At 39.5% G+C, this 14469-nt stretch overlaps 1 protein-coding gene across 29 annotated transcripts in view; it reads left to right on the top strand.

Moving 5' to 3' along the window:
* Positions 1-14469, top strand: part of ABI3BP (ABI family member 3 binding protein) — a 235902-nt gene that overhangs the window by 104670 nt on the left and 116763 nt on the right. For 28 of the 29 annotated variants that reach the window (XM_061628187.1, XM_061628192.1, XM_061628194.1 and 25 more), the window contains exons 8-12: positions 3123-3194; positions 3714-3797; positions 10671-10748; positions 13493-13567; positions 13961-14035. In XM_061628187.1, the coding sequence (XP_061484171.1) occupies positions 3123-3194; positions 3714-3797; positions 10671-10748; positions 13493-13567; positions 13961-14035 (384 nt within the window). The remainder of the gene's footprint in view (positions 1-3122; positions 3195-3713; positions 3798-10670; positions 10749-13492; positions 13568-13960; positions 14036-14469) is intronic. The other variant, XM_061628196.1, reaches the window with a different exon arrangement.

Consider the following 14469-nt stretch of genomic DNA (forward strand, 5'->3'; position numbering starts at 1 on the left):
TGCTGACCCTTTAGATGCTTTACATCACATTTTGGGCCCATTACTCTTATCTTGTCCCAACTGAAGACTATTTGCAGCAATCAGATTGCAATCTTTTAACAATATATTATTTCTTAGGGCTCATCCAGACGACTTTAAAATGTGTGACACGCCAGCTATGTGTGTTCATTATTTTTCGGTTGTCCAAATGACGTCTCGCGCTGTTATGCATTTTCGCGGGTTAAATCCGCTCCTTGCAATACCGGCAAAAATGCGATTTGCTGTTTAAAATCAGGAATCATCTGCTGTGCCTTCAGGAGATAGGATGCAATACCGCGGACTTTACAGCTGATGGGCAGTTCTTGGGCATTTCCCCTTGCCCCTTCTTCTCATTCCAGCCAATCACGTATCTGCACTTTTGCGCATGTGCGAGAATAAACCCGGGAAAATTGAACCAATCATCGCAATGGTGGGGTGTTGGGGGGGGTCTGCAACTACTGCGCAGATGCATTTTATTTTTTGCGATCCTGCAAACTGGGTGGCCGCTCTGGGTGAGATCTGCAATGCACAGCAAGTGAGAAAAGGACTGCTGGTCGGTTTCATGCCTGCCTCTGGCAAGCTTTGTCAATTTCATTCTACTGGCTGGGGTTTTTGTTTCAAAACATTTTGCCAGGGAAGGAAAGGGAGAAGGAGGGGGGGTGACGCGTTTCTTGCTTTTTTGGAGAAATAATGGGCATTTCCTGCCCTGCATATGAGTGGTTTGCTACAGCGTCCCCTCCGCCTGGAATCATAGAGACTGGAGAACCATAGAGCAAGAAACGTGTCACCCCCCCCCTTCTCCCTTTCTTTCCTGCGGGGAAATGATCTGAAACAAAAACCCCAGCGAGTAGGATGAAATTGACAGAGCTTTCCAGAGGCAGGCGTGAAACGGACCAGCAGCCCCTTTCTTCTTTGTATTTGCGATATTACGCTTAAACAAATATATGCTTTTCTGCCTTTATGGATATTTAAGGAGATACGCACGCTGGCAATTGCACTTTCCCTCCCTGACCCTTCTGCTGCCACACACGCTGTCACACACACAGCGTGTGTGGGGCCACCGAACACCAACCAGGCTCCTGGGCAACACCAGGCAAAAGCCTATCACACGGCCGCTGCCGCTGCCTCAGCTTGCCTCCCCTCCCCAAGTCTTATAAATTGTCCTGAAGGGAGCGGCGGGCAGCCCACCCCTTGCCCAAGCTCCTAGGCGGGCTTGCCTTCACTCGGGGAAAGCCGGCAGGCACAGCTGGTCTCAAGCTGCAAACAGTAGAGGGAATTCGTTTTACCTCAGCGTGATATACTTTATTCGTTTGGTGCCATGGCTTAACCTGCTTCAGTGGCTTTAGCCTCCACCCTCCCTGCCCCCCTCCCCGCCACTCCTGCAAAGACCTGCTTGTTCTCTGTGTGTTTAAAAACAACTCCGGTGTGTGTTTAAGGAAAAGGGAGAGGAGTGGTTGCTTTTGCGTAAAGATAGAAAAGCATACAGTCGCTTTTGCAAAATATCGCAAAACAAGCCAACCAAAATGCAGTAATTATTCGCATATAGGCACCTTGAGACACACACCCCCGCCGGGCCTGCTCCAGAGTGGTGAGCGGCAAGGGACTCCATTACAGCCACAGGAAATTTAAACTTTCGCGCTCGTAAGGTCAAGCGCTTGCACCTTGTTGTGCTTTTTTGCAAAGGGGGAGAGGAGCATACGTCATATTTTTGCAGACCAATTGGCTGATAGGGGGGAGTGTTGTGGGCAGAGCTGGGAAAAAGCGAGAAGAAGTACAGGTCCTCCCGCTGCGTGTGTGGGTGCAAAAAAAGTGTTTTTTTTAATTGGGAAAGAGCAAACAAACAGGCAAAGTGAGGACTGTCAGATGACGAACCGGATATGGAAAACTTGGATTATCCCGCTCCGTTTGGATGAGCCCTTAGTAGTGAATCCCATTCATCCAGCTCTCCTCACAAATGCAGAAGTGTCCTGTGCTCATCCTCTTCCAATTAAAAAATGAAACTATTTGTATTAAGCTCTTTACTTACCTTCTTCACCATGTCCCTCCTTCTGATGATCCCACCACTTCCAACAATCCTTTATGCCTTCTCCCACCCCACCTCCAGTATCTTTTGATGAGATGGCCACACTTTTGCTATAATTTAATCTGCTTTCAAGTTCCCTTGTCACTGTCCCCTCCTGACTTCTGTTAGCCATTTCCTCCATCATTATTCCACCACCACATCAGCAAGCTATCTCTCTCCTGTAGTTGCTTCCCCACTTCATTCAAATACACCACCATTTTTCTTCAATCTTAGAACTCCCCACCCACCCATTCTTCCTCAGCAGTGGCAATTAGAGGGCAGAATTGTCCAATATAATGGGGTTCAATCTATATTTACCTCAAAACATTTGACACATGCTGCTATTAAGGAGATGGCTGTTTCAGCTTATGGAATGCCTTCCCCAGAGAGGCTCACCTGGCATCTATGCTGTGGTCTTTTAGGCAACGGGTGAAGACCTTGCTCTTTCAAGGCTTTTAATTATAATCCATCGGGAGTTTCAGTTGTGCACCAAGTTCCCCCTTGCTGGGTTATATGGAGGTTTTGTTTTAATTGTTTTAGGTGCTGTGTTTCATGCTGATTTTAGTTGTTTTTTGCTGGACCTTTTGCTTTGATGATTTGTTTGATTTTGATTTCAGTGTTTTTATTTGTGAATTGTATTTTATTGTTTATGTAAATTGCCCAGAGAACTTGGTTGCATGGGCAGTATACAAATGTAATAAATAAATTTATCTGTGCTGCCTTGATTTTTTCTCTTCCAACTCTTTTTTGATCCCTGAAATCTGGCTTCTGCCTTCTGGGCTAAAATCCCCTGTGATCTCCTTACTGCCCTATCTAAAGGTCTCTGCTATGTACACTGCTGACACTGCTGACAAACTGCTGTCGTTTTGCTTGTGTAGCTTGATGGTGCAGTAATAATAACAATACATCTCAGTGGTCTTTATTGAAATTGGCTGTACATTGTCACAAGTACTGGCAGTGTGAGAGAAAACTTGATTTTTAATTTAGCATCATCTTAGAGACAATGCAAATAATGAGAATTGTTCTATTCTTGTTTTCACAGTACTTCAAAATATCACACAACGTGCACAGTCCAAAATCTCAGAGAAGCCTCCTTTATCAGGACCAATACTAGGTGACTAAGAAGTCCATTGTTCCTGATAGGTGCTCGAGGGTTCACTTTCAACACTTGCCTTTGGGAGTTTTCTCTTTCCTTTGAATGGCTATAATGATCTGCTTTGACTCTTACTTGCAGTGTATCTGAGAAACTAGAGAGACGTGGAAACTTATATTCTATCAATAAATTTGCTGGTACACATTTATGTAGAAGTTGGGATAAAATATGTAAAGCGTTTAGTTTGAGACTGACATCTCCAGCAAGTAAAGGTGCTCCAGCAACCTTTATCTATAAAGGTGACACAAATGTTGGCTGATTCAATTGAAACTTGGTTGGGGCTGTTGAGGAGGCTGTTTTACAAATTATTATTTACAAATAGTGCTTCACAATATGAAACTAGTACCTTCATAATGATTATATCTTCTTCTTTCCTTACTAATCTGTCCACACCACTAATGCTTTGTATTAGTTTTTACTTACAACCTTTAAATTAAAAAAAAACTTCTAAATGAACCTCTCATTTACCTTTATGTGTAGTGCACCTTATTGTCCCAGATTTCAATGGAACCCCGCAGAAACTGCCATCGCTGGATATATCTCAAAGACCAAAGAAAACATTAGGTAAGCAGAAACGAGGATACATTAAATAGTGGGATTTGAAACTGAGCATGTAAATGAGGCTGTCAGCCATGTTACGAGTTGCTTGACAGTGTGCATGTCCTGCCCAAACATCCTGAAGTCAGTCACGAATGAGGAGCTGTGCTTGGCTTTAATAGGTTTATTAAAATATTTTAGTTAAGAGCGCTTCATGAATCAACTTACACATTACACAGGATTCAGCATCATTACTAGACTAGACTAGACACAACTACACTGCACCAAGACATTGTTGCAGCAGCTAGACTTGCCTTCTCACCTGGCTTAAGTAAAGTTGGGTGGGCACCCTACTTGTGTGAACTGAGTGTCACTGTTGGGAATGCATGCACACCCAAGAGCTCCACCTCAGGCGAGCCATTGGGGCACATTGTTTTTGCCGGTACTGGCAACTCCGTGAGTGAGGCAAGGGTAGCCACTCTACCTCAGAAGGACCCTCCTCGTCAGAGGGAGGGGTGATGCGCTGGAGAGGTGCCAGAGCAGGTGTGGGTAGAAGAGTCGTGCCAGGTGGGATGGCAACTACCTGACTGGGCTTAGCAACTGGAGCTTCAGTGTGGAAGTGTCATTGTCCAGAATGAGAGAGTTCTCAGAGTCCTGTGCACCCGGCGGCTCAACATGGGAACCATCAGTCCATTCAAAGTCCTCCTCCTCCTCTGCTGTCTCGCCACTCCACCCCCATTCTGCCGGGCCCATGACAGTGCAGCAGCAAATATATATAAAGTCCCTGGTAGGTCACCATGCATAGTTAATGTACTGTGAATATTTTGCTGGGCCACAGCTTAATCAGATCTAAGCAAAGATCCAAATATTTATTTGCCTTGAGCATATGATTGTATTTTACAAAGAAAAGGGGGGAAAGGACCATGCATCTGCATAGAAAAATCAGGAGCTTTCAATTCACATATATCTTGTAAAGTTGGACTGGAGTATCTCTCTAGTGTGTTTCTGCAAAGACCCAGAGAAATTCCTTTCTAAGTTTTGTTCAAACACTTTTGGGAATCTTGGACCATGCACCAGTGGTCACTACTTTGGTGTCAGGTGGTTTTGAAGGGAAAATTGTCTCCTTGAGGAATTAGACCCACTATTATAAAATGCAGTAACAATGGGAAAAACTCAGAAAAGGAACCAAAGAGGGTTTTTAAAATAAATAAATACATGATATTGGGTAGCATACATTGGCAATAGTTTGGGAAATATTGAAGATGGTAATAAGGGATTTGTTAATTAGTGAAAAGAGCCCAATTAAAAAACAAACAAAACAAACATGAATCTGCTCTTATTGCCCTGATCTGGGAAATCAAAGAATTGTAAAAAAACAACAAAAAAAACACTGTCAGACTAAAAAGAACACAACTAAGAAATTAAGCTGAACTGGATACCCATGATATCTCCAGAATAACATCTTCATTACAATATTTGAAACAATCTTATTCAAAATTTAGGGACAAAAATGCAACAATGTTGTCTAATGTAATACATAAAACATAACAGAAAAAAATTAATTCCTTGAAATTGGGAAGCAAGGGAGGAAAAAACTATAAACAGGAGGAAATAATGCAGCAGTTTGTTTTTTTAAAATAAAATTCGCATGCTTTGCACCACCGTGATGTATGTATGCCAAATTGAAGAATATCTAAGATCACATTACTTATTCTTAGTCCCAAACACAAAAATATATTAACCAATCTTGTCCAAAATGCCATAAAAAAGTCAAGCCTGCCAAAGCACCAGATACTGATTATTACACTGGTTCTTTTTATAAACAGTTTCAAGAACACTTGGCATCCTTTCTAATAAAACTATTCAATGATATTCAAAAGGGGAGAGAGTGGCAAATTCCAGAGTCCTGGAAACTTGCTAATATAACTGCCCTGCCCCAAACCCTAGAAAGATATTGAAGTGTGGGTTCATACTGCCAAGGTTCCCTAGTGAATGGTAACACAAAGCTTTTTACCAGCATACATGCAGAATGGCTAGGAGAGTTGGCATCATACTACATCCATAGGAATCAAACAGGTTTCACATGTCAGAGATCTCATGAGATGCCAGTTAGACGGCTTCTAAACACCATTCACTGAAGATGAAACAGCACCAACTGGTATTTGTTGCCTCTCTTGTAACTACCAAAAGTGTTAGACAAATTGGAATGATGATGATGATGATGTACAGTTTTTAAAAAGATGGGAATGGGAAACCTATTTCTTTGCTTATTATCTTGCCTATGGCTGTGGAATGTTCTGATGCAATTATTATCAAATTTTGTTTTTAATTGGCATCATATGCTATGACGATATCCCTAGCATACTTTGGTGTTCATCTTTTAGTAGGGTGGAGTAGGGTTCGTCCTTTTGTTACATTGTAGGATCAGCAATTTTAGTAAATTTGTTGTTATGTGCCTTCAAGTCGATTACGACTTATGGCAACCCTATGAATCAGTGACCTCCAAGAGCATCTGTCGTGAACCACCCTGTCCAGATCTTGTAAGTTCAGGTCTGTGGTTTCCTTTATGGAATCAATCCATCTCTTCTTTGGTCTTCCCCTTTTTCTACTCGCATCTGTTTTTCCCAGCATTATTGTCTTTTCTAGTGAACCATGTCTTCTCATGATGTGCCCACAGTATGATAACCTCAGTTTCATCATTTTAACTTCTAGTGATAGGTCTGGTTTAATTTGTTCTAACACCCAATTATTTGTCTTTTTTGCAGTCCATGGTATGCGCAAAGCTGTCCTCCAACACCACATTTCAAATGAGTTGATTTTTCTCTTATCCGCCTTTTTAGTAAATAATGTTGTTTTATTATTTTGATGTTGCTTTAAATCTTTGTGTGTTTTTACCACTGTCACTTTGAGACATTTTATGTAGCAAGTCAAATAAATACAAGAAATAATAATACACCAAGGCAGTACCCATCTTTGTGGATAAATGAACAGGACTCAACCACTTTTTCCATCAGGAAGGGCATGAAGCAGGGGTGTCCATGGTCCCCCTTGCTTTTCTCCCTGGCCATGGAGCCTTTATTACTGACACTCATAAATAATGCAAATATATCAGGTACAGATATTAATGGTCAGTGCCACTTAGTGAATATCTTTGCAGACAGATGTGCTAGAAGTAGCACACCAACACTTTGGAATTCCCTCCCTTTACATATTAGACAGGCATCATCTCTGTTATCTTTCCAGTGCCTACTGAAGATCTTCCTCTTTCAACAAGCCTTTTAGGTATAGATCTTATCCCAGTCTGTGTCTGTGCTGGAATTGCTTTTTAAGATATTTTTAAGTTGTTTTCTAAAGATGTTTTAAAGATGTTTTGTTTTAATATGTTTTGAAGTCTTTTGTTCTTAAGATGTTTTAAAGTGCTTTTAGTATTTTTGTTTGCTGCCGTGGGCTCCTTCTGCAAGGAAGGACAGGATATAAATTCATGGGAGCTTTGAAGTGTGCTCTCAATTGTTCTTTGACAAGTGAAACTTGTGTTCAGCGCCTTTTAAATTTGGTGCCAAGTGCAAGCTCCACTGGGATATGTTCCTTTTGGGAGCTTCAAATTGGAGCTTCCTAATGGAGCTGATCACCAGTGATAGTGGGACTTGCAGCTGGCACTGATCAGGTGATTGGTAGTGGCTGCAGACCTGCTGGTATTGGCTGTGCTCAGGAGGTTCTTGCTGAAAATGGGGTTTACAGCAAGTGCCAATCAGCTGATTGGTGGTGGCTGAAACTCTGCATTTGGCAGGGATCTTCCTTTGCAGCCCAGCTTATGTTGAGTTGAAAGGAAAAAAGAAGTGCAACCTTGAGTCTTTCCTTTGCAGCTGAGTCACCCACCCACCTGTCAAAGTAGCCTGCAGGGATGGGGGAGCTCACCCCTGCCTTATGGTCTCACAATCTGTACTCAACATAATGAAACAAATGCAAACATATGGCCAAGTTGCTGATTAAAAATCAACTACCAAAAATTCTAAACTAATGTGCATACATGAATCCCTGACTATGCGAGATGCTATTTAAATTGTGTCATGTCTTAAATTTTGCATGTCCCACGTTAGATGTACAAAACTCAAAAAATTAAATAAATTGGAAAGTTTAAATTATAAACCTCTTTTTAAAGAAGTCAGTCACTGACCTGATTAGTCCATATATAAGCTGTCAAAATTATGTTTCTTCCCAAACTGCTCTTGTTTTTCTAAATACCTCCCCTTTCACTGCATGATAAAAAGCTTAATATATGGCAGTATATCTTAACTAGATTTGCGCACCAAGAGAAAAAACCTAATTTGGGCAAAAAAGTATCAATCAAATATGTCAGCCATGGAAGTTTAGGAATACCAAACCAAAAATGGTATCATGGTGCTTCACACTTAAAATTATTCATCATTTGTTCATGTATCCTCATTTGTTAAGTAAAATAACTAAGTCAACATATGCAAAATGTTTGAAGGACTGTGGAGAATTTGGTTCTTACTTCTGCCTGTGGTGGACATGTTTAGTATGCATGTGATGTGGTTAGTAACTTTTGGCTAAAGGTTTTTAAGGAGACAAAACATCCCACTGGTATTCCACTGGAACCTAAACTCATTCTACTATCTACAACTCCACAAGAGAATTGGCACATAAAAAACTGGTCATTTTCCTTCTTACAGAAACCACACTCTCCATTGTCAAACATTGGAGACTATTAAAAGTTACCTTACAGAGCAATCCAGGGGGCAGGTTGAAATTAGAGGAGTGGATTGAGTGAAGAATGGGCCACTGGTGGAATGCCTGCCAGCAGCAAGCTCCAATTGGGGATTTGCAAGGGTGGGGGAGCGGCTGAGCCAGCATGGGATCTGTTGGATCCTGATCCAATTTCACTGCCGTCATGCAATGGGATGTGGCCTGACTGTTGCACCAGTTCTAGGTTGGCACAATCATCTGCCTCCCGCCCACCAGCCACCCTAGCCATCATGTGTGGCAGGACAGTTCCACTAGGTGGGCTTAGATTACAGCCTTAATGATGGAGGGGCACTTTGTTGTTGTTATGTGCCTCCAAGTCAACTACGACTTATGGTGACCCTATGAATCAGTGACCTCCAAGAGCCACCCTGTTCAGATCTTGTAAGTTAAGGTCTGTGGCTTCCTTTATGGAATCAAGCCATTGCTTGTTTGGCCTTCCTCTTTTTCTACTCCCTTCTGTTTTTCCAAGCATCATTATCTTTTCTAATGAATGTGTCCAAAGTATGATAACCTCAGTTTCATCATTTTAACTTCTAGTGATAGGTCTGGTTTAATTTGTTCTAACACCCAATTATTTGTCTTTTTTGCAGTCCATGGTATCCACAAAGCTCTTCTCCAACACCACATTTCAAATGTGTTGATTTTTCTCTTATCCGCTTTTTTCACTGTCCAACTTTCACATCCATACATAGAGATCGGAAATACCATGGTCTGAATGATCCTGACTTTAGTGTTCAGTGATACATCTTTGCATTTGAGGACCTTGTCTAGTTCTGTCATAGCTGCCCTCCCCAGTCCTAGCCTTCTTCTGATTTCTTGACTATTGTCTCCATTTTGGTTAATGATTGTGCCAAGGTATTGATAATCCTTGACAAGTTCAATGTCCTCATTGTCAACTGTAAAGTTGCATAAATCTTCTGTTGTCATTACTTTAGTCTTTTTGACGTTCAGCTGTAGTCCTGCTTTTGTGCTTTCCTCTTGAACTTTCATCAGCATTCGTTTCAAATCATTACTGGTTTCTGCTAGTAGTGTGGTATCGTCGGCAAATCTTAAATTATTGATATTTTTCCCTCCAGTTTTCACACCTCCTTCATCTTGGTCCAATCCTGCCTTCCGTATGATATGTTCTGCGTACAGATTAAATAAATAGGGTGATAAAATACACCCCTGTCTCAACCTTTTCCGATGGGGAACCAATTGGTTTCTCCATATTCTGTCCTTACAATAGCCTCTTGTCCAGAGTATAGGTTGTGCATCAGGACAATCAGATGCTGTGGCACCCCCAATTCTTTTAAAGCAGGCTTGAAATCTAGCGCTGATGAAAAAACACCATTGAGGTGCATCAAAATAATCAAACAACAGGCACTTTTTACGCAATTTGAGGCAGTTTATTAACTACACAGTACCAATGGAACATGGTTTCCATTCCTTGGCAACACATGAAACATTTATGGAAAGATTGTTTGGTGTGAAAGAACTTACAATAAAGCAAGGGTGCATCCTCTGGGTTATTTATTGACTCTTCATTTGGGTTGCTGGGTTTGTTATGGCTTTCTGAAAATCAATATTTTTAAAAAAACATTTTGACATTATGTAGAAAGACTGTATCCTCTGCTCAGACTCCAAAGTTGATGAAACATTATAATTTCCCATTTAATGAGAAATTTAAAAGTAACAATTTGCAGATGAAGTTCAATAGCCTGAATTTTGTGTTTGTGGTGTTCCAACTCTGTTTGATAATGTCTGTCTTCTGAAAAAATAAGAGTGGTTTTGAATTTTTCCTGTTACTACTTGTAGATGTGCCAACGTCCATCAGACTACCTTATGTGAAAAATGATTATGATGTAGGTTAATCATCCTTGTCAAAGTGCTTAGGAACTGGTCTGGTTTGAAGGGGTATTTGATGTCTCTGGTTCTGAGACCAGTGGCCACATCAGAGATGATAGTGTTTATGGTAGTCGTGCTGGTTCATTTATTATTAAGAAAAAGGGAGCCATGAGTAGTTAGGGAATTTTCTTTCCAACAATTCAAATAATTTGCTTTTTGTCGTATTCTTTGTAGTTGTACTGGAAATTATATGTTTTACTTTACAACACAAGACTCATATTTTCTCAATTCTACATTTTCTTCAAATAGCTAAAAATGAAACTCAAGAATGGCCTGCAGAGTCCAAGACATCAGAAGTACAACAAATCTCCCCACAATCCCAGCCTGGTGATGATTTTTTTTCTGTTTATTTATATATGGTGACTTGACAAAACAGAATTTTACTTATTTTAACCAGACAGTGTGTTCCATTAACAATTCCTTATTATTAATACTATTTTTATCATATTTATAGAGAACAGCATAAAATTAAGTTTGCATAAATTTGGCAAAACATATTGAGATAGACACATAACATTTTCCTATTTGTTCCAACTAGCTAATACTTTCTTAAATATCTCTGTACAGTCATATTCTTTTTATATGAATTATAAGTTTGAAGGAGAATTCTTATTTGGAAGTTCATATTTTAATATATAGGGCCCAGTAATATTCTACATCTGTGACTGTTAAACCTTAAGATGGCAATTGCTCTTCCATTCTTATACCTTTAAACTTTTATATACTGAGTATACAGTTATGATGGAACAGTTTTCATGATAGCTGAAGTGTCTTTAGTTGAATAGTGATTAAATGAGTTGTACTCAAAAATCATTATTTCTCTATCACCGCACAGTTCAACGCTTTATATCACTTTATAGGAAGCTGCTTCAGGTGTAGCCATTTCCATTTACCCTCCTGTTATTTAGACTGCAATCCAATGTACACTTATTTGGACAGAAGTAACCCCAATGAATCCAAATAAATCTGCATAGGATTGTACTGTTGCTGTAAACCGCCCAGAGAGCTTCGGCTATGGGGCGGTATATAAATGTAATAAATAAATACTGTTGTTTCAGTGTATGCAGAGGGTAAGCTATGTATATAACAGAGGACCTGTATTCAAGAATTTTTAATCTGTGCTTTAGAGAGTAAAATTATTGTTAAATTCAAACTTGAACTTTGGTTTAAAGAGAATTATAACAGCAAATTGGATGCATTTTTCACATGATTGTATTTATCAGGCATCTGCAGTTTAGGGGTGGTTTTTAGATTCAGTATTGTCATAGGATGTACAGGTGATATCCAGTAACATGGTACTGTTTTCATGAGCTGCTAAATCAGCTGCATCCCTTCTCTGAGATTGAGAGGAGGTCTGGCTACACCGTAGTACCTGCTACAGTATCTTTGTTGCTTTAATTATCCAAATATTTTTCAATCTAAACAGATATATTTTTAAATTGTTTTTATATTTTTTTATAATTGTATTTTTAAATTGTTTTTTGTGTTTTAAAATTTGTATATTTGTTTTTAAACCACCCAGAGAGCTTCGGGGGCGGTATATAAATGTAATAAATAAATAAATAAATATAGTCCGGCAGTTTAGCAAATAGATGTGGATGTTCAGACAAAGGCACCAATTTTTTTTTTGCATGCTACCCATTACCATAGCTTTCTATTTTTGAGAAGAACCACTTTCTCCAGATACATCATGGTGGCCATCCTGAAAATTAATGTAAAAACCTATAACTACCAATAACTCATCTTCTAAGCCACTTAGGATCACAAGCTTGGTGTCTAAATATACATTTTCTGGGTCAAGGAATACAACTGCACCATTGAAAAGCGGCAGCTTTTTTATTAACACAAAAATTAAACTACATAAAAGATTGACACCATGATGTATCTGGAGGAAGTGGTTCCTATCAAAAATGGAAAACTATGGCAGTGTAGGAAAATTTGGCGCTTTTGTTCAGAACGTCCACATCAATCTTAAATCAAGTCTTAAACTCCTTGATTAATACAGATGAACTTTAAAGGGTGATTGAATGAATGGTTTTTCAATCACAAGCCGAAAAACCTATTTCATGGAGTTTAGCATATATTTGGAATTTTGCATGTGCGTTATTTGTTTTCTTTGGAGCTTTGAACATGAAGAGGACTAGAAGGTTTACATGTAATTCAGTTCTGCATGTTCATAAACTGTGAAATTATCTATAATGACTACATTTGAAATTACAGTCTCTGTCCCATTTAGCAGTCCAGTTTATTTCTAAAAATAAATAAAATAAGCATGATTCAATCAGAACATTTAATATCAGCTTGGTGTTGTGTGCTTTCACGGTCACATGCAATCTTTTGTTTGCTATTAGAGTTTATAAATTTATATGAAAATGATATTGGTGTCCTTTTGTGGGAGGGCATTTTCAAGGGGGCCCATAAGGAGGCCACTTCCCCCCCCCCCAAATTCTAAATATAACAGTGGGTAGAGTGGCTTGCCAATGATCAGTAGTAACAATTCATAGTCCTTGTCCCTGCCCCAGAAATATTTCTGTGGATGCTCTTGAGCATTTTCATCATTTTCTTATTTGTAGCTCAAAACACAATAAATATACCTTTTCATTATTTGATTCCTTCCATGCCCCATTTCCACTAACTCAGACCATTTTCCATTTTTCTCTTTATACTACAGCTTGTATTTATTAACACTTTCTGATCGTTCCTCACTCTTTTTACTTGCTCTATTAAATTACTCAAACCACCAGTGAATTGCATAAAACCCAACTGATCAGTGGAATGGTTTCCATTTCACTCCAGAGACAGCAGGACTGGCTGTTGTTAGCTACACCCTTGCCTATGTTCAAGGAGAAATTACTTTGAAAGAGGGTACAAGATACTGTGTTTTATAAAGAATTGTAAATGTGCTTCTTAGGTTTAATGTTCAAAGGCTTTTTAATGACTAACATTGAGCTTATATTCTGACACCAGGTTTTCTCCGCTGCATGCAGCTTAATTTGCCTGACCTAATTCAATTATACTGAGATATCCTATACTAAGAATTATTCTCCTTTTTTCTTTTTTTTACCTTGCAGCTATGTCTGAACTAGACTGGGAAAGGAGTAAACCTACAGCTCCCAGTGACTCAAAAGAATCAGAGGGCTCTCCAGGTAAAACACGTTTCCTGTGATTTAGCTTTAAGCTAATGCTACTGTCCTAAACAGCAAATGACCTTTGCTGTTCTAGTTTCTGAACTGATGAATAGCCATTCTGGATGGTTTTCTTCAGGATATTTGGTATGGTACAAAACCATTTCTAATTTTAAAAAGTAATACAGTATGGATCAACATTATGGACCATTGGGATTTGCTGTTCCACAAATAAGCACTTATGGAGGGACACAGCAACTGCAAGTCGGTATAACTTTGCTCAGCATTACCGGTTTTGGACAGCAGTGCTTTAGGAGTGTTATACAATTGTATCTGTTATACTGGCACAATGTGGTGTCCTTGCTCCAATAAAGAAAGGATTTTAACTTTTTCTTTTTCTTTTTTCTGCTTTAGCTTACTCTGAAAGTGAACAGGAACCCTCAAAACCTAGCATAACTCCTTTGGCTGAACTGCCACTTGACACATTGGGTAAATACTTTCGTTTATGCTATTTCCATTGCAGACCTAGGGTACTAAAGGCTACCTGAGATATGTGTGGGTACAAATGTATTAAAAAAGAATCAATGTTTTTGCATTCCTGAAGGCATAACTGCTTAGAAATGCAAATGATTTAGTGGTATATAAATATTTTAAATAAATAATAAAATAAATAGGTAAGCAAGTCGTCACTGCCATGCAGAGGAATGTAATGACTCCTGCACAGGTTGTGTTTCCTGTACTCCCAGGTAAGCATGCATAAAGGCCTGGCTCCAGCAGTGGGCCAGGTGGGCACTGGCCAAGGGTATAGGAGCTGTGGGGCCCCTCACTGGCCCCAGACTAACCCCACTAGCCAATCCAGCTTATGGATGTTGCTATAATAGCAAATATAATTCATTTACATTCTTTCCTGTACAAAAATTTTA

This window comes from Rhineura floridana, chromosome 5 (genome assembly GCF_030035675.1).
Source record: "Rhineura floridana isolate rRhiFlo1 chromosome 5, rRhiFlo1.hap2, whole genome shotgun sequence".
Classification (NCBI taxonomy): Eukaryota; Metazoa; Chordata; class Lepidosauria; order Squamata; family Rhineuridae; genus Rhineura; species Rhineura floridana.